Source organism: Sycon ciliatum, chromosome 5, assembly GCF_964019385.1.
Source record: "Sycon ciliatum chromosome 5, ocSycCili1.1, whole genome shotgun sequence".
Classification (NCBI taxonomy): Eukaryota; Metazoa; Porifera; class Calcarea; order Leucosolenida; family Sycettidae; genus Sycon; species Sycon ciliatum.
In genome coordinates, this window is record NC_088647.1 from 21448356 (window position 1) to 21475140 (window position 26785).

Genomic DNA, 26785 nt, shown 5'->3' on the forward strand with positions numbered 1-26785 from the left:
CCCAGGATCTTACAGGAACGTCCAGGCTCGAAGAACGTCGAGGGACAAGCCCGCAAACCTCATTCCGATGTGAATGGGTTTCCTGAGACAGAGACCCTACCATAGTCAACCCAAGCGGAGTTTGTTATCCAGGAACGGGTACTCCAAAATGTCACACTTCCTCTATGCGTCGGGCCCACCCGCCTCACTTCGTTGTGTCCGGCTCAGCATTAGACTTCAGGAGGAATACGGCCGTCATCTATGGTAAGAACAGAAACTTATCACGTTTTTTCATTGTTTCTCGGTCCGTTCTACTTGAGCTACAATGTACTTGTTGCCTACTCTAAAAGAAGGATTTCCTGAAAATAGTCCCACACCGAAAACAGGTGCCGATTTGTAATCATGGCAGTGCAGCAAAGTACATGACTGTATTCTACAACTAGTGATTGACCGGTATAACGCAGTCCTCCGCGCGGTTGTAAAGCATCATTCACAATGCAGTATTTTCCTGGTATGATTCATGCTATTGTTTGGTACATATACATGTACATGGATACGGAAGAGGCGCAGAATTCGAGGAACTACAGGTCCACCATAAGGTTTGTGTGGTTCTTACAGGTTCAATGCCCGGTTTCGAGCGAGCATTATCCAATCCATCACATACTGAGGCCTACCTACTCCCAGCCTGAGGTGCCTGTTCTATGGTACTGTGTTTTTCCCTGATCTGCAAAGGTTCCTGGTTTGAGTCCTGGTGGTGAACATCAATAATTTGTTCATCACACCTTTTCCTAAAGCTACTCATGTACATGACACGTGAACGAATACAGTGACCTGCTTCCAGCGACCACCCAAGGGACTTTACAGGGTCCCGTGTTCAGGGTCATCAAGTTGACTGGAAATAATTAATATCCCTCGGCTTGGTCCTGGTTGTAGTGGTCCTCTAGGACAGGTGGTCATCTTATCAGAGCGGTTGCCTCGACAGGTGCTACTCGGATTTCCTGTTGTTTCTGGCTGGGCTGGCGTCATAATACTACATACAATCATGTAATTACACTTCAGCCAGACTGCAGGCTGTGCATGTCTGGTGAAAAGGAGCACTGGAGTCACAGTGAAGTCAGCATACGCTCATGCTTTATGGCCATAATTTCCTACATGTTCTTTAGACCTGTACAGAACCCGATGCAGACAGACGGCAAACTAATCCTCAAAACGTTCTGACTTCAGCAGAGCTGTTCCACTGTAAACTGACATCCATCGGGCCGGACTGGCAGTGGAGTACTGCAGACTGTGATCTTGCCTGCTGCCTATTTCTATTGTTTCAATGTCTGTTTGTTGTTGCTGCTGCCACCGCCGCCACCACCACCACCGCTGTTGTCGTCATTGTTCTAATTCCGAACTGTAATAACAGTTACTATTAAATGACGTATAAGTATTTGGATGGTGGCAACATGAACTGCCGATGGTGGGGTAAAGCCGCGTGACGATCAGCAGATGGGTAATAATATCAGGAAGAAAGATGTGAGGCATGTTGCCAAGCACACGGTGGGGAGCATATTTGGCAGCACGGATATGACCAAGACTCATGCCTAGCTCCTGTCTGAGAGCTAGAATGGTGTGTGACGTGAGTACTGCAGAATTCACCCCACATACATACAGGCAGCCTGTCAAAGATGAGGCCATGGATCCCATGGATCCCATGGACCTGATGGACATGGAGATGGACATAAAGAATCCGAGATGGAGTTGGAGATGGCTCGCAAAGAGCGGATATGCAGCAACAGCTACAGCTGCTCGCCAGAATCTCAACACAGTTCACATGGGTCAGCTGGATCTTGCCGCTGCTTGCTGCGCGCCTGTCCACATGCAGCGGATTTTTTTGCCTTTTCCGAGTTTTCGGGTCTAGCCTGGCATGCATGCGGCTACATATGTAGCTCGGACGACGTCATGTTTGTCGCGATCTGCGACACCCGCGACACTGGCTGCTGCATGCGCATATGCGGACGGTCCGGCCGTGTTTCCACACTTCCTAGCCGTAGATCTGCGAGTACGACTGCGAGTGAGTAGAGCTAGAGATCGAGCGAGACGACCTCACGTGCACATTATGCATACATGCACAAGTCGATTTTATGCCGGGACTTTTTCGTAAGTCCCGACGGGCTTGCGTGTAGATCTACATGGTGTACGCGTACAGCTAGACGTAGACCAGCAACATGCTTTCTGCCGGTTCTGGCATCTGTCATGAACGAAAAAATCTCCACTTCGATCTCAATCTTACTCAGCTCTTGCATATCCACCATGTACCATGCAGTGTTTCGTGCGCTCGGTTGATAGTGGCTGAAAATAGATAAGGGAGGGAGGTCTCTCTGGGAGTGACAGAGATTCACTGTTCTTGTCTTGTGGGGCGGCGGCGTTAGATGCAGTAACGAGTATTTTATCCAGAGGACGGCAGCGTCGTGCGCTGGAGGTGCTGTGGCCATGCGCACATAGCCATTGCAGGCACACAGCTCGCTGCTGGAGGAAAATAATTATAATTATCATGAGCCTACTGGGCACGGGAGAGAAGAAAATGATTTGCTGTTCTGCAGATGTGAGAGGGAAGATGATGGTGGCGGCAGCTGTTATAGTTTTTCTTGTTTTCACCACTGGTCTGACTAGTGCGAGGCCAGTAAGCGTTTGTCCGAGCTGGAGCGATGGCCGAGTGCCGCTGCTGGGGTTAGACGGGCACGCTAGTGTTGACGTTGCGTTGCCGGGACTGGCGCAGGCCAACAACGAATTGCTCGAATGCCGTGTGCGACCTGGGATGACGATCAGCCGGAGCGTCGTGTTCAGGGTAAGCAGCAGCTGCGATTCACTCAGTACATGATGATGATTGTAGTAGTACTCTAGCACGCACAGTCACACAGCACTGACATAGTGTAAAGCTAAAACTTAAGTAAAAGCGCGTTTGATGCAGTTGCTGAGTTGGCGATCGCTAACACAACGTCAAAAGTCTTTGGCCGGTACACATGTTGGTACTTTGAAGTCCGATTCGTGCAACAAGTAAAAGATGTCAAGAACATGATCGCTGTGGACGGAAATGAATGGTTTTATACGCACATCGCACGCATCGCGTCGCTAATGCGCTCCTAGTATTTGGACTTACTGGTAAAGTCAGTCTGAGTGAGTGCGACTTGAACCAGCGGCGGTAACCAGGCCACAGCCCGTTCATGGTGCACTGCACGCTCCCAACAATCTTCTACTCGCAGCACACAGGATAATTGAATTACGATGTGTGCTACGAACGCCCCAGCCCAATTCTAAAAGATGTTCAACTGTAGGAGATACAGTGAAGTGATCAAATAATTGTACTTCTTCATAACTGCAGAAAAATAATCAGAACTGACAGTGAAACACAGTCATGGTACCAATGGCGCGTTTATAATAGCGTCGTGAACTAACTAATTACTTACTATCTTCTGAGGAGTGGAACTAATTACTTACTATCTTCTGAGGAGTGGAACTTCTTTCTGTAGCAGAATTGTGGAAACTTGAGCCTTGTCAAGTATACCATTGTGTACGTCTCTCACAAAGATCCAGTCACTGGCACAGCACTCAGAAATGAATGAGCTTGTGTCCTGGCCGTGGAACACACCACACACACCACACACACACACACACACACACACACACACACACACACACACACACACACACACACACACACACACACACACACACACACACACACACACACACACACACACACACACACACACACACACACACACACACACACACACACACACACACACACACACACACACACACACACACACACACACACACACACACACACACACACACACACACACACACACACACACACACACACACACACACACACACACACACACACACACACACACACACACACACACACACACACACACACACACACACACACACACACACACACACACACACACACACACACACACACACACACACACACACACACACACACACACACACACACACACACACACACACACACACACACACACACACACACACACACACACACACACACACACACACACACACACACACACACACACACACACACACACACACACACACACACACACACACACACACACACACACACACACACACACACACACACACACACACACACACACACACACACACACACACACACACACACACACACACACACACACACACACACACACACACACACACACACACACACACACACACACACACACACACACACACACACACACACACACACACACACACACACACACACACACACACACACACACACACACACACACACACACACACACACACACACACACACACACACACACACACACACACACACACACACACACACACACACACACACACACACACACACACACACACACACAACACACACACACACACACACACACACGCATTCCCATTGCACATGGATTCGATTCCGCGATCCAACCCTGGTGCTAGAGCCTTATCCCCCCCCCCCCCCCCCCCCCCCCCCCTGAGGGAAAGCCCTGATACGATGGAAGAAATGACAGGAAATGAAATTACGCAGTCATTCAGTTCGCAAGGCATTGTGTTTGTTGGAAGAGTTGCCAACATCATAATAGTAGGGACCTTTCGCACCACGCGTACGGATACGAAACGAATGCTGATTCGTCAGAGTCGCCGCGGAGAGCTCGTTTTCACGAATGGAAGCCTCTTCATTCGTGGCACGCTCCGAATCCGTCAGGTACACATTTTTTTGCAAGGTGCACATGTTTTGCCAGGTACACATTTTTTCCCTTGATTCCATGATCCATGCACGTGTGCGCGAACACACCCGTATTCGTAGTTGCCATGCATATTTGCATAACGACTTGCGAAACCTGAATTCTGTTTTCAACGAAACGATTACGAGCCGAATCAAACTTTTGTTCGCATTCGATTCGTAGCAAATGCGAAAGGTCCCTAGTATCTAGTGGCTCCCGTCGGATGAGTAACTGCAAGCTACCAAACTTCAGATTCTTCACAGGACCTGCAAAAGTTGACGGCAGTAAAGAGCTGAAGGTCTTTGTCGGAAGTGAGCGAATTGTTAGTAGTGACCTCGGCAGTTGTAGTATGAAAACTGGTTGCCGCAGTTCCAATGTTGGAGCTCTCAGTTTTTCCCTCAGTTTTGACTTATAAGACTCACGACTACCACCTACAGAACACAAGAAGACTATCGAACCTTCGACTTAGCAAGCCGGGCTGTATGAAACCATCGCTCCCTGCTCAATACAACGTGTTTCGTGGAATTCGCTCCTGATGAGTTGAGCTTGAGCAGGAGGCTAGTGAACTTTGTGCCAGTATGCTGCTCTCCATCCCCAAACATCACCAGGGACACAAACTAACTTACAGAGACACTTTGTTGCTAGCATAATGAACACCTCGTGAACTCAGTCCGGTCAGCCTTACCCATGGATTGTTGCCGAAGCCACTATCGCCGATTTGATAGTTACAAATCCGAAAAGGCTGTTCACAAGTGCAGGCTTGAAGTTCTGTGTACATAGCTGGTTTGGTGGTGACTGTGTTAGGCACGACCAAGAGCCCTCAGCGCTTCAAGTCTCCTACATCCATGGGTGGCACTGATTTACTCCGGTATCTGGAGTTCACGAGGTGTTTGTACCGCTGGGAATACAGTGTCTCGTCAGTTCCGTATCCCTGTTGAAGTCACTCGGGGCTGGATAATACCATAACAGTGGTCACGGTTCCGACTCTAGCCACACACTTGCTCAGCCCGGCTACTCAAAATCAACTGACAAGGGGACAGGTGCCCTGAATATGTATTGAGCCGCTGAGGGAGAGGCGCTTTTCTGCAGGTTTGCCAGGTTGAATGTTTCATAGTCTTCTCGTGCATTCAGTGTCTGCTCTAGGATTGTAGGACAGCCGAGTACACGTGTACCTGGTGCAACCATTTCAACCGGGTCGGAGCCGGGTACACATGTACCTGGCGCTGTCTCACCACGACGACCTGTTTCCCAAGAGTCCTGGAAGCAGGGCCTATGGATTCGCCTCTTCGCTGGAGGCTCCATTTCCAAAAAACAACACCTCAACAATCAAGCTCGAACTGAGCACGTGCACACACCGGATACCGACTACAAGTACTTTCACTTCGACGCGCACCTCTGCATGATCTGTCACACATACAAGCCATGTAGTCAGTCCTTTCAAAGTTCGAACGTGGAAAAGTACCAACCGGGTCACAGGTGACCCGGTACTTAATTTTCAACCGGATCCAAGCGCCGCCCAACCGGGTCGATTACCTGGCTCACCCGGTTCTGGAGCAGACACTGGCATTACTCTGGACGGCAGTCGCGAGTCATTCAAGTGTCAACCAAGTTAAAGGTGAACTTAGTATGTTAAACTGTGGGGAAAGCGGCGCAATCTCGAACGTTCGGAGCAGCCAATTTTCTGACAAATCAAGTGAGATTCATTACTACACGCACAAGTGAAGAATACTGCTGCCGTGTAAGAGCTGACTAGTGATAGCAGCACAGGAAACACCACTCAGTGCGACGCAAAGAACTTGCCAGTGCCCACGTATAATACACTGGCGGTCACAGTAAGCCTCGGTGAGCGGACAAGCTGCATGTCGCTGATCATCATGACCTGGTGTTGTCTTTGCAGCACAAGTTATCTGGCCACGCCTGGATAATAGTAGAAATGCTAGTGCCTGGCTGGCTCTAAATCGAGTGAAACAAAAGGTAAACTGTGGTTGAATCATGGCACACATGCGTTTGTGGCCAGCTGTTCCACAAGGCCGACCCATTGGCATGTACATATGGAGCATTCATTTTGAATAGTGAAAACACCACAATCGTGGCTGACATGCCCGGAACTGCAAGTTGGCTCCTAAATTGTTATATACAATGAGGTGATTTCAAGCAGGGAGTTGTTGTTTTCATGACTCCCTGCTCTCACCAGGGCAGTGTCGTAGATATAATGCCAGGAGCAAAACATCCAGGAATCCCAGTGGACTGCACTGCCAGTTGATGGTGGTATGTAACAGCTGGGTGTACTGTTGCATGTGTGTGTGTGTGTGTGTGTGTGTGTGTGTGTGTGTGTGTGTGTGTGTGTGTGCGTCTGTGTGCGTGTGTGTGCGTCTGTGTGCGTGTATATGTGTGTGTGTGTGTGTGTGTGTGCGCGCGCGCGCGCGTGTGGTGTGTGTGATCTGTGTACTGCACCGTGCTGTGTGCACTGCGTTCTTTGTGCTTTACTGTGGCTGCGAACGGTACTGCACCATGGCTGTGTGTGCTGTGACACTGTCCCATGGCTCTGTTGTACATCGGTTTGTTTTCAACCATAGGGTTCTGAACGCTGGTGGTTTGAGGTCAGTCTGCCGCCTATCACCCTGCTTGAAGTAGACTGCAACCAGCGCACTATTGCAGGCAATGTGCTGGTGGGAGAGCTCACTGTTGTCTGTGCACGATGCCAGCATGCGTTCGACCTGGGCAGTGATGCCTCGCTGAATGAAAGCAACGTGTCCATAGCAGAATACGGTATGTGATGTGTGCACGAGTGAAGGCGTACGTGTGTGTGTGTGTGTGTGTGTGTGTGTGTGTGTGTGTGTGCATGAGTGAAGGTGTACGCGTATGCGTGTTCATGAATGAAGGTGTACGTGTGTGTGTCTGTACATTGGCACTCATCAAGCCTTTAAAAAAAAGTTGAAGTGGCAATCCCAAGCACCATCAGTGCGTCTGCCTCAATGCTCAATATGTTAATCATGACCTTCAGCGATTGCATGGGCATCACAAGGGCACAAGGTGATCATAGGTGGGTGAGGGCAGGGCGGTGTATGCCAATGCATTTTGAAGCTTGCCAAACAAGTACTGGTTCTCTCATCATTGACGGCAGCCAGTGATTACAGTTCAAAGTAGCAGTATTTATCTGTTCCAACTGATGGTCTCGGTCTACCAAGAAGCAGTTTTGAACACGCTGCCCTCCTTTGAGCAGATTGTTACGCAATTACTCGTGGACCATCTTGCCAACGGTCATCATTGTTTTGGAATTCCATTGTACTGCAGTGATTTGAAGGAGGTCACTGGTGCAAAGTACCTTCACTGGACAAACTCATCTAATCCACGTATAGCACATACATTAGTGTTTGCCGTGACGTTTTCATTTGGGGGCCGGATTTTCGAGTGTTTTCTGGGTGTTGCAAACAAACATAAGTTGTCGATCGCTCGGTGCTTGTTCCGACAGCTGTCAAATTCTATGCGTGTCTTCTCGTTTTGGTACGCATCACGAGAGTCTGTACCACGTTTGGCCATGTCGTTTCACCTGGGGCTAGAGAATGTATGTCCGAGTGGCCTATGATATAGTGTTGGCTGGTGATAACAATGTTGTGAATGGGCTGCACAGTTTCACATTGCTGTGATGGTTGACTGGCCGGTGCTCGGAATTCAATTCTTGATGCCCGTTAGTGTATGCGCGCACTCTGTGTAAATCCAAGTTTGTGGAATGCCTAGATCGGTGAGGTGCATACGTGAATGACGGTATTCCCTGTGCTGTGGTGCCAGTGTGCACGGCCCGATGCATGCTGAAGAACCTGGAGCTTAGTAAAGTCTACTTGCAATGGGTTGACCGCCCTGTTCTAGAGCAAAGTGATTGGTTCAGTAATCGCAAGTGGTCAGTCTGCCTGTACTGCAGAACATAGTGCTGGTATCAACAGTGTAGCACGGCTGCAAGGAATATTAATTTTATGTCATACAACCAGTACTACCTCCCCCCCCCCCCCCACACACACACACACTTGGTGTCAAGGGTTCATCGCCCTAGAGTGTGCAGCGGCCTGTACTGTCTCTGTCCAGTGTCCAGTGCCGTGATGGGAGAGTTTCACGCCACATGGTATAGTTTAATAGGCGGGCGCTGCAAGACAGTGCAAAGTGTCCAGCAGTTGGACCCAAAGTAGTAGGGTTGCATACAAGCCCTGTATCTATCATTCCCAGGGTGCAGCTTGTGTGTACGGGTTTGTCACGCTTATATGTGAAGTTCTGCCGTCGCAGCCACAGACCCCATAGACTAGAGGTGCACAGTTTTGTGAGAGTTATTAACTTATATACTCAGCTTACTATTTGTAGCACACGCTGTAGGCCTCAGCCCTGGGGTTCCAGATGAATGACTGTGAAGTTGCGTTCTAGGTGATATCTAACTCAAAGTGCGAAACTGGCGCCCTAAACCAGTTCATAGTACAATGAATTACTGTATTCAGAATCCTCTGAGACAAAAATGCGATAATACTCATAAAAAGGACACACTTCAGGCTCATTACGAACGTCTTGAAAGTTTTTGTTTTCACAAGTGTACTGTATTTGTAGTAATTTTGTACATGTGTGGGTCCAGTGACATTAGTACCACATCCAGGGCATCAAGGTCCGTGGCACCAAATAAGAACGTACAGTAAAACCTGTATTTGCCGGACCCTGTACCAAACGGAATCCTGCATTGACCCGACAAATGTTCATGCGCCAAAGTGCCGTGGATCAAACGTGCATCCCTGGATCCAGCGGAAGGAGTCCTGTCATATCAGGACAGTTTCCGTTGCACCAATGCCATGGTGCCCGGTTAGAGGGCTGGGTTTACTGTATTGATAAGTTATTGACAGAGTACGTGAGTAGGTGGTCAATATGGGAAATATAGGCCGAGTAAAAGACCTAGGTCCGCCTTTATTGCCCATATTGACCACCTACGAGGTCAACAACATATTAATTTTATCATGGTATTTCATTGTGTGTGTGTGGTGGCGAAGTGTGAACAAGTGGTCAATAATTATGGCACTGGTCAAATATGACGCTGGTAAAATATGGAAAATATTTGACCAGTGGAGATCAGGCCACCTAGAATTAATTCGTTGTTTCGGGTCACTTCACTCCGGATGATCCGTACCAGGGTCGGTCGGTCGGGTTTATTTTTTATTTTATTTTTTATTTTGGTAACTGCCATGCGCGCCATACATGGCCATGTGCATACATAATAATTGTCGAATAGCTTTTGTCCATTAAGCCAGTCGATCAAATCTAGACGATCCAGCAGCCTTCAGATCTACTATGTAGGTCCCCAGCTAGCTTCAGCCTCCAGGACCAGATCTTGACCTCGCTTGCAAACGAGTCTGACGAGCAGCTCTCACCAAAACCTCTGTCAATGAGCGACGCGGTGGCGGAGCTGATGTTGTTTCAGGACCGATCGCGGATCAGAGAATACAACGTCGTCACCAAGCGCTGCATGCATGCAACCTGTCATTTGGCTGCTTCTGACTCTGGAGATCGACGTCTGGACTGCTATTATTATTTTAGGGTCGCGTGTGTACACGCGTAGCCTAGTCATGTAACGTACATTTGCATGCACAATCAAAAAAAAACATTTTGCGGTCGGGTGAAAAAAGACGGTCGGTCGGGTGACCCGAAACAACGAATTAATTCTGGGTGGCCTCAGGGGAATTAGTGGGGCGTCGATATGAACCCATGATAATTCTGACTACTGAGGGTAGTGTGGATTCATGATTTCCGATATCATCATGATGACCTCTGAAGGGTTGTTTGATAAGGCCTATCTACCGTACATGCCTGGTGTATACAATGTGGCTTTTTTTGTCCCAAGTGGGACTGTCCACACTGCAGTAGGACACTGAGTTCCCAGTTTGTCAGGACTTCTCCATGTACTTCAAAGTACATGACATTGTACTGAATGTTGTCTGCACGTGACTATCATTTTGTATCCTGCTCAGCAGAACATTTTGGCCACCGTCTCGATGATGACAGCTCTGCTGATCCGGGGCAAAGAAGTAGACGCTTACGACGCTCATCGCCATCCTCTGCTGATTTGGCTGGCGGCGGGGGTGTGCGCCGGCCGCGACGGAAGAGGACGCTCGCACAGGCACTGCTTGCGTCCGTGGCGGAAGGCGTGGTCTTGATGCTTTTGATTGCGCTGTGCACGTCTAAAAAGAAGTCTCGAAGGTAGGTCATCGTGTCTGGTCTGCACTGCAATATGCAATGAGTCACTGCTGACTATCTGTATTCACAAAAAAAACTGTAGCACAGTCAGACCTCGCTAAACTGCACACATCCGTTTCCACAAAAAATATCCGGACAGGACGATGCTATGATACAGTTGTCATCTACTTGCCAGTACTGAGCAGGAACTGCAACTAGCGATGTTTCTTATTCTGAAATATGCAGGATTTTCTATAGCATATAGATTCCTGGTTGGAGGGAAACAAATTAGCACACGAAGCACAGATACCGTATAGTTTCGACTAGACCTTTCGTACCATTAATTTTCAAGTCAGTTTTCTATAGCACCCTCCACCCCTACAATAGGAAAGTGCAGGGTCTTTGACAGATTGTGTGTGTGTGTGTGTGCGCGCGCGCGCGCGTGCGTGTGTGTGTGTGTGCGCGCGCGTGTGTGTGTGTCTGTCTATGTCCGTCCGTCCGTCGTCTGTCTGTCTCTCTTGTCTATTTACTGGAAGCAGCTCTCCAAAGGCATCGTCAGGTGAGCTCAACGAAGTGGCCTCGCGTCCAAACGAGTCGAATGCACAAGCCCAAGATGCTACGGTACGGTGGTCAGGTGGTTTCCGAGATGAACACGTGTAGCCTTAGTAATGCATCACTCATATTGCCATGCACATGTAGAGTTGATGGGTGTCACGAGGTGTACCAGGTTGCTAGTACGTCACCTTGGTCAGCAATGGCTTACCTCGTCACACTTGCAGCACTACTACTGTGAACGAAATGATGCCTGAAGCTTTTCAGTGCAGTTCGTAGCGTATTATACTTGCACATTGTAACAAATTTGGATGCTGTTGATACGTATGGACAAGGTATGTTTCGACAATGCGGGGAGTGTCTTTTTGTTGTTGATATGATTAGCAAAAGTACGTTTCCTGTATTCTATTCAGCAAACCACGTACCATGATAGTAATGTTGGTGCTTTTGATGAGATATCGTTAGCCAAAGGTTGGGCTAGCTGACCAGTGTGTTGCTGCTTGTAAGCCTCTCTTTGACTTATCTTGATGTGATGTGGTGTGCGTGTGTGTGTGTGTACATATGTGTACGTGTGCATGTGTGTGTGTGTCCATTGGCATCCCAGGCCACAGAGGAGATCAGTACCGTACCTACACCCAGCAGCGTGGAGGAGCAAGGCAACGATGCAGCAGCCCGGTCTCCAGCAGCCACACCGGAAACTACTGAGGCAGCAGCTGGCCAGGAGAGCACCCTGGAACAGTCGCCTACGTCAAAGAGAGAAGCTGGCAGCACAGAAAAGGCAGGGCCCGAAGCTAAAGACGCAAGCGACACAGGTGTGACCGCTGCAACGCCAGGAGAGCCGGCGGCAAACCAGGCGTCTGCATCACCAGCGAAGGTTGCAGACAATGACAGCAGCACAGCTGCTGCATCTCCACTCAGGACATCACCACAACAAACTACCGCCGATGGTGCGCAGGACAGCACACCACTGCAACGCGAGGAAGTGGTTTCTCCGTCGTACGAGTGCATCCGCGGGCAGGGACAGGATGGCTCGATTGAGGAAAGCGGCGACGCAGTTGTACATCACACGGTGGTGGAAAATGCCGACGGCTATGTGTACGCCAACGTGGAGGGACGCAGCGTGTCCGTTTCCAAGAGGAAGGAAAAGAAACGCGACGATGGAAACGACGATGATGACGATGAAGACGACCCGTCCTACGAAGCTGTCATTGCACCTACAGCAACACTACCATCGCCGCCGCCGTCGCATGCAGGCATAGACCGTGGTCGCTCGGCCAGTCAGCAATCGGCCTTGAGTCACCAGGCGTCCAAGTCGGCCAGTCTGCAGCGCAGCCTGCCCGAACCGGTCGGAGAGCCGGCGTTTGTCGTCCAGTCTCGCAAGCCGTCGATATCGGTCTCTGCCAGTGACATTGCCGCCGAGCAGGAGGACGACCCCACCTATAGCTGTGTGGACGAGTCCAATGCCGAGGCTGGTGCCGGTAGCTCCGGGCAGCGCTCATCCGACATGTACGAACGCGTTGATGAGGCGTTCCGCAGCGGTATGCACCAGGACGAGCCGTACTCTCGGGTGTTCGACGACATCAGCGAGACGGGGGTCGAGTCGCCCTACAGCCGCGTTAGGGAGAACAGTCAGGGCAGCGTCGGCGCAGCCAACCTCTCCCCAAGTCACGGAGGCAGCAGCTTGTCGTCTGCACAGACCGACGGCGTGCCGGATAATGACGACTCTTACGACACGGTGTTCGACTCGCGCAAGTCGGCCAAGCAGAAGTCACCGCAGAAGGAGGCAGGATTGCAGCGCAGCCCGATTCCCGAGGAGGAACCGAGCTCTGGCAATGGCGGTGTCGCCGAAAGGAAGACCAGCGCGGGAACGCACGACATCTACGCCCGCCCGGAGAAAACCCACCATCAGCCAGTGGTTGCACACACAGAGGAGGGAGTGTACGAGAAACCTCCCCAACTGGCACCCAAGCAGCCCGGGGCGGAAGTCCTCGAGTCGGCCGTGGTGCACTACGAAGCCGGCAAGGAAGACGCTCCCATCGAGGGCATCCCTGTGCACGACAGTGGAGACCTGTACGCCATGCCAGGCAAGGGGACACTGGGCCGGGAGGTGCCGCCGGAGCTTGAAGCACGCGGCGAAGAGTCTCGCGTCTTGCTGGCGCCATCTCTGCAAGCAGAAGAGCTGGAGGATGGCGGCGGCGGTGGTGAAGGAGGCGGTGGTGGCTACGCGTCTGTGAACGATTCCGAATTCGACGCCGTGCGCCAGGAGCTGCAGATCTCCGGCGGCGGTTCTGCGCCTACTCACCGCAAGGCCAGCAAGGGCAGCCTGGCAAGCGTGGGCAGTAAGCCAGAAGATGGAGATGCCGACGGTGCTGACCCGCTGTATTCCGCTGTTAAGGACACGGGTGTTGAAGAGGCGAAGAGCACGGCTGAGAAGCAGCAGCAGCAGTCCACTCGCAAAGGGCACGGCTACAGCAAGGTGACCAATGAGATCCTGGGACCACCGAAAGATCCAGATGCCGCTGTCGGCGACCCAGGCTATCAAGAGGTCGACGCCAAGCTCAAGGAGCAGCTGGCCAAGATCCGCGCAGAAGGCGCCGAGTCTCCAGCAGCCTCTCCTAGCAGGAACATTGCACGCTCGCGCGCACAGACCACCCGGCTACCCGACGAGCCGCCCCCGGCCATTCCATCCAGCCAGCGTCCTCGTGCATCTACAATGGATTCCGTACGGATGCTCTGAGTACCACTAGGTAAGAAACTAGCCCCACGAATTGCTGGAGATCCATGCGTGACTGTCCAATTTCAATTTCAACAGCTATTATGCACACCCGCACACTCGACTGGAGCTGCGAGTCGAACGCGAACCGTGAATTTTTTTTAATGCACAACCGCGACTTTCACGAATTTTATGCTCGGCTCCATGTCGACGCCGTACACACTGCTTTCCAATTCTATGCTGCTCACTGTGTAGCCCTGCTCCTGCTGGTACAATCTTGAACACTGAAGCTTTGTCATGGCACTATGCGATAAGCATGCGTCATTGGCAGAGCTCACTGTACATACATATTCTTATCAGACTTAGCACCGTGCGATCACCTTTTGACAGAGTTTTTTTTATTAATATTCTTATTTAGTGCTTTCTTTCATTGGCAACTTCTGATATCTTTTCTCCCTCGTTTCCCCAATTATACCCATGAGAAAGAGAGAGAGTGAGTGCGTGTGAGTGAGTGTGTGTGTGCGTACGTGTGTGTTTGTAGTGGAGCCCTATGACAAATGGTGAGCTAGAAGAATGGTGTAAAAACTTCTAAAAAGAATCCCGTTTGATAGCACGGCCTCATGTACATACAATCATACGGGTTGACACAGATTCGTACAAGTGAAACACTTTTTTGTTCTCTTTCATTATCATCATCATCTTTACACTTTTGTTTTAGTTTTTTTGCAGCAAACTATTTGATTATATTTGAGCTGATTTCTTTTCCTTCCTTTGGCAAAAAACTCCTTATATTAAATAGGCGATTTCTGTTTCTATTTCTCACAGATCTTGGCACATCACGTGCAGGCAACCAACGTGTGTGCGTCATCAGAAAGTGCTCCACCGCACGTCTCACATCGCCGGGAGTGAGTGTTGGGAGACTTGAGGTGGAGCACTTTCCGATACCGGTGTGCTTAGCAACAAAGTTTCTTGTTTCCACTTTATAATAATATTATAAAAGAAGTAAAACAAAGCGAAATTAAAGGAGTTGAAAATGAAGGGCGGGGGCAAATAGGAGCTCATAAGGCTGTCCTGTAAATAATTTTTGTACTAGCAACAATCTCCTACATACTACCATGCAGTACACAATGTGGTAGAAATAGATCTCAGATGGAAATCCCTGAAACGCTTATTACGGAATTGCCGTTTGGCAACATTCAGCAGCCGGGGCATGCATATGGTCGAAATGACACATCTGAAATGTTGTCTAGAATAGCTACATAACGATCACTACGCTCATACGAACTTTTCGTGCAGTGCAGCACCCTACTCGCTTATTATGCATGTCCACCGGACTTGACGTGTCAAAATGGGTAAAAATTAATATGAATAACTTGAGTCATTGGTTGGAGACTTGGCACACTACCCATGTACTGCAGTAGTGCAATGCAAATTGGCAGCTAGCAAGTGTCTAGGGAATGTAGCAGAGAGAAAAAAACCCAGATGCTAACCTTGAGTAAGTGGACCAACGTTATCAACTGTAAGACTAATAATGTACGACATGGAATCTCTCAAAAGGAGTAAAATAAGTTAGAAATTTAAAAAAAAGACTACTAGAGAATAGCAGCATGGATTCACCCACCGGCGGCATCAGCGTGTCTCATTCACTCAGTGTAATGTGTCGTGGTACTCCTCTGGTACGGCTGACAACAGACCTGGTCAGACAGCAGCCACCACGGCAGCAGCAGCGATGGCGACGACGACCACAACAGCAACAACAACAACCATAACAACAACAACAACCATACAACAACAACAACAACAACAACAACAACAACCACAACAACCACAACAACCACAACAACCACAACAACCACAACAACCACAACAACCACAACAACAACAACAACAACAACAACAACAACAACAACAACAACAACAACAACAACAATCTCATAAACTCTTATTGGCGATGGTGACATCGTGTGAATAAAGAATTCAAATTCAAACAAAAGCGACGGCGACGACGACAACAATAACAAAAACACATTTTAGAAGTAGAAGCAGTATCATACAAGCTGCTATGTAGGTCGTACATCAAAGACTGAAATCAATGCACAATACAGCCATCATTACAGTCGAAGCACACATGCCGTGACATGGCCAAAAATACAATCATCCAGCTATCTCCTCCGGTTGTTAGCTCAACCCAGTCTTGTACAGCTACAGCCAAATGGTAGGCAGATATCAAGTTGCCAAACTGAATCAAGTGCACCATGAATTTCATACCAATAAAACATTCCACCACCAGACCCAGAATGAAAGTTTTGTTACATCAAGAGACGTATCTGGACAGACCGTGGGATTGGAATGGCGTGCAATATACAGTGCTGCTCAATGAAATCCAGCAGTCGCGTCACCCAAGTATGCGTCTTGCATCATTTCACAGCCCAGTGTTTGCAGGTCTAGGGCTGCACAACGCCCGGTGTGTACTTGAGTGACAACGTGACTGGATTTCATTGAGCAGCAGTGTAACATTACATGTACTTGTACATGTAAAAGCGGTTTCACAACCAAAATTAGCTAGAGCATATAGCCATATAGCAATTCATTGATGTAGCAATGATTTACCTTTCTCCTCCAGGAACTTCCAACTCCAGATGCGATTGTAGGAGCGCTGTAAGCGTGGGGAGTACAGCAGCACATCGCTTAGAGCCGAGGAAGAGTGCAAATTGAGTACTGGTCTAGACGAGCAGTACTTGTGAGAGGCACATGCGCCTTCCAAGTTGGAAGGTTGTTGGTTTGCGCTTCCGTAGATGTGTTGGAGCTAGGTGTCAGGTCGTTGAATGTCTCAATACCCCCGTCAGTTTTGTGCCATGTTGTTGCACTGTCTGGCTGTGTACTATCTCGTTACCTTGGTGGGCAGTTAGTCATAGCTCGTAACTTATTGGTCCTTTCTTGTTTACACGACTAAACAAGGCTTTCATACATACTCAATCAGTTAACGTTCTCTAATCAAAGCAGCTCAGGCCGTTATTACACTACGACTCACGGCTCGCGTCTAGCTCACGTTTGATCAGATCCCAACGGTTTCGGGTCACGCGATCCAAACGCGAGCCGTGCCGTGAGCAAATCCAGACTTGGGCTCTCGAGGGCAGGTCAGCATTTCCGCGAGCTCTGCCGTGAGACGGTAAACGTGACGCGAGCCGCGTGCCGTAGTGTAATAGCGGCCTTATTGGAAGCGAGCGTTTCAAAAGCGACATTGTTGCAGATCGAGGTGACGCGTGAAGAGCATACTTGCTTTCTGCCCCACGAAGAGCGAGACTTGCGCAGATATCTTCCCGACAAAGAGTGCGACAGAGTGGAAGTTACCGTATGCAAGTACCCTGGCTCACGGGAAACTCAATGCCTACAAACGCCGCACATACTTGGTGAGGAATCGGTGCATACACCATGTGCGGTGTGTGAATGACAGCTGCTTTTCATACCGCATATACTACATAGTTCATAGCTCACCTGTCCAACATCGCAGAGAGCAGTGACAATGGTATGACCGGGTCCTAGAATCTTAGCAGCCTGGTAGCATAAATAAACAGGGTACACATGCACACACAGAGGCGCACATGAAAACACGGGCACACATGCACACACATGGGCACACATGGGCACACACGGGCACACATGCACACGCGGGCACACATGCACACACGGGTACGTATGTACACAGAGGCACACACAGGCGCGGGGTTTCACCTCGGTTTGTGTTCAGTTTATATTCCACGTATCAACTTAAGATTAGTTTGTAGTATACAGTCAACTGTGCGTATAACGACACTCGGCCAGGCATCAGAAAAGTGTCGTTATTCGCGAAGTGTAGTTATACCCGAAGTCTCATTGTATGTATACAGGTAGATGGGACTTTGCTCTGGGCATGGAAATTCTGTCGTTATTCGCGAATTGCCGTTACAGTCAACTTCGCTTATAACGACACTCGGCGGGGCATCAGAAAAATGTCCTTATTCGCGAAGTGTCGTTATACCCGAAGTCTCATTATGTGTATGACAGTTGGATGGGACTTTGCTCTGGGCATGGAAAGTCTGTCGTTATTCGCGAATTGTCGTTATATCCGTAGTCGTTATTGGCGAAGTTGAGTGTATATCCGCAGTCGTTATTAGCGAAGTTGACTGGACGTAACATAATTTCAATGTAGATGAAGACTCATGTACAGTAAGGCCCGCAGGATTGGTCTTTCTTCCCGGCACATGCTACACTCTTTGTTTGCGCGCATACCCCGTGCATATCAAGACTGGCTGTCTCGGCACCCACTTTGTCCATACATATAATACTGTTTTAAAATTAAGTTTGACTTTAAATCACGGCATACCCCCCCCCCCCCCCCCCCTCCCAGTGTGTGGTCTCCTTGGACAGTGACTTAGTTGCTGCCCAAACACACTGCAATTTCATGTTTCTGAAATCTAACACCAACTACAGTTCTCTAATCAAAACTGAACCGGAGTCTGTCCAGGAGAGGGAGAGAGAGAGAGAGAGAGAGAGAGAGAGAGAGAGAGAGAGAGAGAGAGAGAGAGAGAGAGAGAGAGAGAAAGAGAGAGAGAGAGGGGGGCAGGGGAGGGGGTTGGGTGAACTGGGTTAGCATGCCAGTTGATTAAGACGAGTGCTGGCATGAAAGAAGCCAGCAACCTGTGCTTGGTGCCAGCATGCCAGTCTAACATGCGTCACTTGCTGTGTGGCGCATGAATGACGTGCTACAGCCACACAGGGCAGTAGACAGTGCTGCTCAATGAAATCCGATCAAGTGAGTCAATGTCACACTGGGTGCTGTGCGGCACTAGTCCTGAAAACACCGGGGTGTGAACTGGTGCAGGGTGCAAGCTTGACTCACACGATCGGATCTGAGCAGCACTGTGAGAGTAAAGTATTCAGCACATGCTGTTTCCATCTTCAGAGGGTTTGCTGGGATGGTGTGCCATCCGAGACTCAAAGACACACGGTCAGCACAGAGACACTGACCTGCACTGCTCCCCTGACATTCAGGCCGGACGACAAGCCAACAAATATACCCTCCTGGTGTAGGAGTTGAAACGTCTGCAGCACAAATGGAAAAAAACAGCCGCAAAGAATACAACACCCGCCTCTAAAGACTGGTCGTCCTAGGTGCGACAGCTTTTAGCATTTGCATGCGACTGAATCCTTGCACTTGTCACAGGATCTTGACCCAGTGTGGCAGGGCTGATGTTTCTGCTTGTGCATGCACAGACAAGAACGTACATCATGCACGTGTGCACGCATACACACACACACATACACACACACACACACACACACACACACACACACACACACACACACACACACACACACACACACATACACACACACACACTTGTACTTGCTTGTTGCTCACTGCCAATACTGGTCACGTGGGTCTTCCCGGGAGAGGGGAGAGAGACTCAAAAGGAATACACAAACACACACACACGTAACAGGGCAGACGAAGGCGAAGACGACACAACTGAAAGACTTACTGCCTTGACGGCATCGGCATCCTTAACAAGAATAGCATGATCGACAGGACTGTCCTTGAGATTATCCGTCAAACGGCCTTGACCAATTCCTGGGACAGTGGTGAGACATTGAGAATAGACACAACCGAACAAAGTATATCAATCCAATCACAACGAAGAGAAAGCTGCGACAGACAGATTTGGTTATTAATTATTTTTTTTACGATCGCTGGAGCTGGAGGGCCTCAGTATCTCCAGGGAATTATCCTCAAAGTGGTGGCGGTGGTGGTGGTGGTGGTGGTGGTGGTGGCGGTGGCGGTGGTGGTGGTGGCGGCAGTGGTGTGTAAGCCATGAAGGTTGGTCACAAGCTCAAAATCTCTTAACACTACTGATCAACCAGGGACTCACTTGACTGCCTGTTCACTCCTCCCCCCCCCCCTCCCCCCCCCCCCTCCCCACATGTGCAGTGGACGATGCATTGGCGTATGAATACACACATTGTAGTCCAGCATAATTAAATGCGGTCATTGCTGCCATGGCTGGTAGTTCAGTTTAGTTCTACAAGCATTTAGCTTCGGGTGGCACTGATGAAGACTCTTGGGCAGCATTCATTGCAATATAGTCCACCACCTGTCCATTGTTCGTGGACGCAACGTAGCACAACTACCAGTCTCTGCGTCGCTGCATACCTTCTGTGTACGATGATCCTTCGGAACGTTCCAGCTTGCCATGATTGAACCAGTTGTACAGCACAGACCCCTACGAGAGAAACAATGGCAAACACTGTCGATGCACTTGTGCCAATGGTCAGGACAGTACTAGGGTAGTAGGGGATGAACTACCCTGCCACATCGACAGAACTACATAGACACAAAGTATCCCATGACATGGGCAGCTAGAGAGGGTACTTAGAATCCGAGGTACTGTTGCAGACATTGCCTTTTCTCCTCTTCTGCCACCTAGCAGGCTCTCTCTCTCTCTCTCTCTCTCTCTCTCTCTCTCTCTCTCTCTCTCTCTCTCTCTCTCTCTCTCTCTCTCTCTCTCTCTCTCTCTCTCTCTCTCTGTCTGTCTGTCTGTCTGTCTGTCTGTCTGTCTGTCTGTCTGTCTGTCTGTCTGTCTGTCTGTCTGTCTGTCTGTCTCTGTCTTTGTCTCTGTCTCTCTTTCTCTGTGTCTCTTCTTCGGACTTTACTAACCTGGGGGTCGGCCAAGATCACTTGAATCTTCTCATTCTTAGTCTTCAAGAACCTACCCACGCCTGAGAGAAAAGAACAAAACAACATTTAACAACATAGAGTAAAACCTTGGATCACATCAGATTGGGAGCTGGGACATCTATATTTTCCAGATTATTTTGGTCATTATAAAACAAGATCTGAAGAAAACCAACATCACTGTTCCTGAAGCCTTTGTCTTAGCCTAAAACAGACATGCATGGAAGCTTTTCACTCACAGATGCGCAGAGCTCAATTCTGAGTAACACGCGAGCTGTTCTTCTTACTATTATGTTGGTCATTGGCTTCTTTATGCCATCAGGTTGTGTGAAACGAATAGAATAGAACAAACCCAGGAACAGACGTGTTTGAACGTGAGTGGGCCTGCGAGTCTACGTCCTAAGTTTGACTTCACTACGCACTTACCGGCTAAAGTGCCTCCAGTGCCGGTAGCGAACACAACTGCGTCGACTTTGCCCTCTAGACACGGGACATACACATGCCACAAGCAATACTGTAAACCAGCAAAATCTAGCGACACAGACGTCTTAGCGAATTCAGCAGATGGGTAAACTTCGCTACAGTCAGGTCTTGCGAATCACTTCCAAGGTCATGAGTGTGACTGCACTTACAACAAAATTCTTTCATCGTGAGAACAAATAGTCGCTACCACGTCAACAATACGAGAACGCTAAATGGAAAATGGAGGCAGCGACTTCGGCGATAGATCAACACACGCTTTCGTTGAATATTAACTGTTATGTTCGGCCTGCAAGCCACCCTGAAGCCCATTGTAGGACAAGACAAGGAATGTTTATTTCGCAACACATTGAGCATGTGCATGTATGATACAGATGACAAAGGGAGAGAGAGAGAGGGGGGTACGGAGAGAGACAACGCTGCGACAATCACTATACAGTACAAAATCGTGGCTAAAATTTGGGGGCTTACAATAATTAGACAGTGTACACTCATAATGAAACCCCCACATGCACAAGCATGCACTTACTGGGCTCAACACAAATGTTGTTGAATTGCAGTAGCGCAAAGGCAATGCAAGCACGACCGTATACTGTCAGAACATGTTTTCTTCATCATGGCACGGCAGCTAGACATCAGCATGCTCACCTGTCTGTTCCCAGATCTCCGGTCCGGTGGTTTCAAAATGCGCCTGCCGATTGGCGGTGTTGTCAAACTAAACACACATAACAACGCAACACAAGGATGTTCCACAAAGCATGTAGTGTATAGTGTTTGTCGCAGCATTGTCTCTCCCCTTACTGTCTCTCACTCACCTGCATTATATATGTGCATGCATATCACATGATCCCTGTAACGTCGCGTATTAAAGCCGAGCTTTCTCCAGTATAGAAGCTGATGTCAGTGCTAACATAGGCTTCTACTAGTATTCGAACCGGGTACAGTAAAACCTGTCAAGGTGACCACTCGGATAAGGCGACCACCTGCCCCAGAAGACCACTGTAACCAGGACCACGGGATGCTATTTCCAGTCAAATGGCCCTGGATAAGGTGACCACCTGGTAACAGAGACCACATTTCGAAGGTCCCTTCAGCAGTCGTCTTAGACAGGTTTCACTGTATTTGTATGCATGTCAACACTAAAACCAGGCTTATTTGCCGCCAGTGGTTCTTGAAAATCAGGCTTGTATTCAAAACAGGCTTCTCAGTATACGAGACAGACTTTAAAACAAGGCATGTCTACAATATCAGCCATGCAAGCTCCAACTCCACACCATTAGGTCACATGAGGTCAGCCATGATGGCTCCAACTCCCGTCAATCCCTGTACCAACAGATCACAACATCACAATGTTATATGTATTGCTGCCTTCTTCCTGTGGATCATCAATGATGCTACAGCTCCTAGACCATGAATCATGATGATACGAATCTGATGTATCTGCTTACATGTAGATTACGATTCTTGTGCATTGCCAGGTACATCGAGTGCTTCATCAACACATACCAGAGTGTAGACAGGTTACTGGGGACAGGGGCGCATACGCCTGACAATCTGGGCTGTGACAGCTTGTCATGCGCATGCAAGCCTGCTGGCCCACTCAACGACAGACCAGTCCAGAACAGCTTGCCCTTGCTGTGAGCTCATGCCATGGTGGCCATGTGTCCAGTTCAACTCAAAATCAGATGTCAAACAGCACAAACTAGCCATGCTGCTTACTGCAATGCAAATCGCCCGCCTATTCAACGACTGCAGCACAAAAGGTTTCGAGGTACAAGGATCTCTTTAGCAACTTGTAAATATTCGGAGACAGAAAAAAACAGAGAGGTGTGTGTACTTTGAAGAACTGATAAGTCTTCATAGTGGTAGATATCTCTGCTGAGCCATGCCTCCCGGCACCTGTGTGTTGTGTGGAGCTGACAACAAACGAACAAAGCTGGTGTCTTGTCTTCATTCGCTGTGTTCGTCATGCCTGGAGCAGTGCATTGAAGACAATGGTTCAATCATCTGCCCAACTTGTAAAGCGATAACACCACTGCAGCCGGGATGTGCTCCAGCAGTATCCTTGCCAGATAGCTGTTTGAAGACAGTAGACACCAGCAACGAAGGGTCAGTTCCATCATGTGATGAATGTGTGGACGTGGAAGTTGCTGTGTCCCGCTGTCCTCAGTGCAGCATGTCCCTATGTGATGCACATGTTCAAAATCACAAGCGCTCGAGGGCCACCCACGACCATGTGCTAATAGCATTGGATAGGTCTGCTGAGTGTTCTAGTGCTTCTGCTCCTCAACCAGCACACAGATGTGCTCTGCACACGACAAAGACTATCACACACTTCTGTCACGAGTGCCAAAAGCTGATGTGCCAGCGATGTATCGACACTAAAACACACGAGCTGCACAAAGATGCACTTGTGCCTCTTTGTGAAGCTGCAGAGAAGATGAGACAGTCGGTGAGAGAGAATCTATCCACTTGTGTATCTGGTGAGAGTGTTGGTCTTGAAACTGCAAATGAAAAGGTCAGATCCACCATCACTGCTCTCAATGATCAGATAGAATGTGCATCGGAACGTGCCACAGAGTTCTTTCAAGGTATGATGGAAGCGGTGAAGGCAAGGGAGACCGAGGTTCTGGACAAATTGGATCAGTTGCGTGCCCAAAAACTAGCACCGTTGGAGAACCAACTGCAGAAGCTGGAGGAAGGTATTTCACAGACTGACATGGTGACAAGTATTCTAGACTCAAGCCAGGATGATATGAGCTTCATGAGAATGTCCAAGTGGCTCAACACGGCCATCACAACGGCAAGACAAATTGCCCAGAGGCATTCAGAACCTTGCACAGTACAAAGCATCGCGTTCGCAGCAACAGAGACGCAGGACGTTCTTGATGCCATTGAGAAATCCGGAGTGTGTGTTGACATTGCCGAGAGCACACTTATCTGTCCTGAGGAGGCTAATACCGGCTGTGACACCAACATCAGTATCGATATGAGTACACTTGGTGAGAACCTAACCCTCAGCCCGGATCAACTTTCCAGGATGGATATCAGCATTGCTGTCACGGATCCGGACGGTGAAACAGTACCGTGCCGCATATCACAACGATCACCCAACGGCCAGCGCATCGAAGCTAACTGCCGTCCTATTCATGAGGGTGAGCACACCGTTTCGGCCACTATTGCTGGCACCCACATGAGGAGTAGTTCAGCAACGTTTAATGCCCGGCCTGGTTTCGAAAAGGTCTACTGCCACAGTTCACTTGAAATTAGCAACAAAAATCAAACAGTCTGCAAAACCAAAGACGAGGGATCTTATCGATATGCGTATACCGTGCCTATAACAAAGTACAGAAGCTCATCTCAAGTCAGGTTCTGCATTGATCATTACACTAAACCAGGCAACATCTTCATTAGTGGGAACTTCTGTGATGATCCGGATCCTAGTGTACGTCCAATCACTGAAAAATCCTTCGGATGGTATGCTGGACCCAGCAAGTTTGGTACATTCACCGGTACAGAGCTAGGCCAGCCATGGCGGTCGGGTGATAATATCACACTCACTATCAACCATGATGAACACACGCTTACAGGTCACCATCGTCGCACCGGTATCACAGAAGTGCTGCGCAATCTGCCCACCGGTAAGATGCGCTGGCGTGTTGATCTGTGCAGCATCGGAGATAAGGTCACAATGCGGTGACCAGACTTGTATCGTTGATTGGACTATTAATTCCCGTAGCCATGCAAAAGACGTTACTTCAGTAACGTCTGGCGCTAGCCAGGGTCCACACAGCTTTAATTAACACAACATTCACGAGAGATGACCCCTCACATACACACGCACGCACGCACGCACACACACAGACACACACACACACAGAATAATACAGCCTTGACCTTTTCTTTCCGATCGTGTTTACGCTTCACAGGTGTGGAGATGGACAAGGAAAGACCTCTTCCACCCATGTGAGCATAGGATCTTGATTTACCATACTGATTGTGTATGTGCTTTGCAAGCCTGACTTGTTTGCTCCTTCTGATATTCTTCCTTTTGCTGGCCAGTCTCCATAACATGTTTTGCCACGCAAGCACAAACAACCAGCTTTCGATTTCCATGTGCCGCTGCATTTACGGTTCCTCAGCACGATCAGATTTGTATGCTACTCCGAAGCGCCGTCAGTGCTGTATTAACTGTTATCTAATGTGTGATGTTGCTACAGTGCAACTTTGTTCGTCTGGGCTCACTCTGGACAGAAGCCCTTCACAAAGGGTTCAGATACTTCGAAGTAAGAAAAGCGACGCTGATCGCCATGTCATTCTGATCGTTTTCAGCATCTGATACCCACTGTATACTAGTACACATGTCAGGGCGTTGGACACGCTACCGTCACTACGGTATTGACCGTACCACTCTTTGTCCCAGGTACCCCGTCAATCAATAAAAATGCACTTCAGTGTTTGGGCTTTGAAATTTGAAACTGATCAGCAGAGCCAGCACCTCCCAAAACGTAAATTTTGCCGCAGATTGCTGATCGTACCACCCTAGACTACCTGCCGACGCCCCTGCATGTTATGGAGAAAGTGGTCAGCTCTCTGTCTGGCTCGCTTTACTGGATTCTACTATTTCTAGACTGTATTCTTCAGGCTCACTTCAGGCTCGACTCGCATTGCAAACTTCCTTGTTATTGTGTTTCCAACTAACTAACTACTAAAGAATAGTGGTGAAACGAATGTCAAAACCTAGTAACCGAATATTCTTTGGCTTATCGAACGAACGTACGAATATTCTTTAATTTCTTTTGGTAACAGAGATGCCATCACATGCCCTCCTCTCAGCCATTTGATGGATATTGTCATTATTATTAGGTATGACAAATGGTAGTGCCACATTAAATGCACTGCCACATAAGGCTACTTCGAAGTTCATACATGTTGTTTCAACATTGGCAGTCCAGTATGCACATGAATGAGAAAACATGGAGTACAAAGTCACAGGCAGGCTGTACGCACGGCACAGTATTGTGTTCGGCGTGCTTATTATATACATGCACTGCATTCGAAGTGACGTAACGAATACTCGAATGTGACTTAAAGAATATTCGAATGTGACAAACCGAACGAATGTTCGAATATTCGAATATTCGTTTCACCACTACTAAAGAAGAAGACTACTGAAGACTAGCCGAAAGGGAAAGGCACCTGCGTCTTATAACAGCACGGCAACATAAAGCACAGCAGGCCGAGCAGGGCGGCATAAAAGGCACAGCAGGCCGAGCAGGGCGGCATAAAAGGCACATGTGAAACCAGAGACCCGGACCCGTCAAAGCATGCAAATGAGGGCCGCTCTAT

At 48.9% G+C, this 26785-nt stretch overlaps 3 protein-coding genes across 4 annotated transcripts in view; 2 read left to right on the top strand and 1 right to left on the bottom strand.

Annotated features, from left to right (window-relative positions):
• The first annotated feature begins 2292 nt into the window (after window positions 1-2292).
• Window positions 2293-15098, top strand: LOC135818026 (uncharacterized). Of its 2 annotated transcripts, none has more exons than XM_065331351.1 (5): window positions 2293-2809; window positions 7358-7550; window positions 10775-11003; window positions 11519-11600; window positions 12136-15098. In XM_065331351.1, exons 1-5 carry the CDS (start codon window positions 2516-2518, stop codon window positions 14266-14268), a joined length of 2931 nt encoding a protein of 976 aa, XP_065187423.1. In that variant the 5' UTR covers window positions 2293-2515; the 3' UTR covers window positions 14269-15098. The 2 variants fall into 2 exon arrangements, with proteins under 2 accessions (XP_065187423.1, XP_065187424.1); XM_065331352.1 differs by having other exon boundaries at window positions 10778-11003.
• A 101-nt stretch (window positions 15099-15199) lies between these two features.
• Window positions 15200-26785, bottom strand: part of LOC135818027 (uncharacterized) — a 42198-nt gene continuing 30612 nt past the window's right edge. Inside the window, exons 8-16 of the mRNA XM_065331353.1 lie at window positions 22085-22151; window positions 21383-21436; window positions 20939-21000; window positions 20435-20504; window positions 19767-19855; window positions 19252-19326; window positions 17740-17799; window positions 16855-16900; window positions 15200-15938 (exon numbers count right to left, since the gene is read on the bottom strand). Of these exons, the coding sequence (XP_065187425.1) occupies window positions 15892-15938; window positions 16855-16900; window positions 17740-17799; window positions 19252-19326; window positions 19767-19855; window positions 20435-20504; window positions 20939-21000; window positions 21383-21436; window positions 22085-22151 (570 nt within the window). The 3' untranslated portion in view covers window positions 15200-15891. The remainder of the gene's footprint in view (window positions 15939-16854; window positions 16901-17739; window positions 17800-19251; window positions 19327-19766; window positions 19856-20434; window positions 20505-20938; window positions 21001-21382; window positions 21437-22084; window positions 22152-26785) is intronic.
• LOC135818024 (E3 ubiquitin-protein ligase TRIM45-like) lies at window positions 23228-25633 on the top strand. The gene has a single exon (XM_065331348.1). The coding sequence runs from the start codon at window positions 23322-23324 to the stop codon at window positions 25134-25136; it is 1815 nt and encodes a 604-aa protein (XP_065187420.1). The 5' UTR covers window positions 23228-23321; the 3' UTR covers window positions 25137-25633.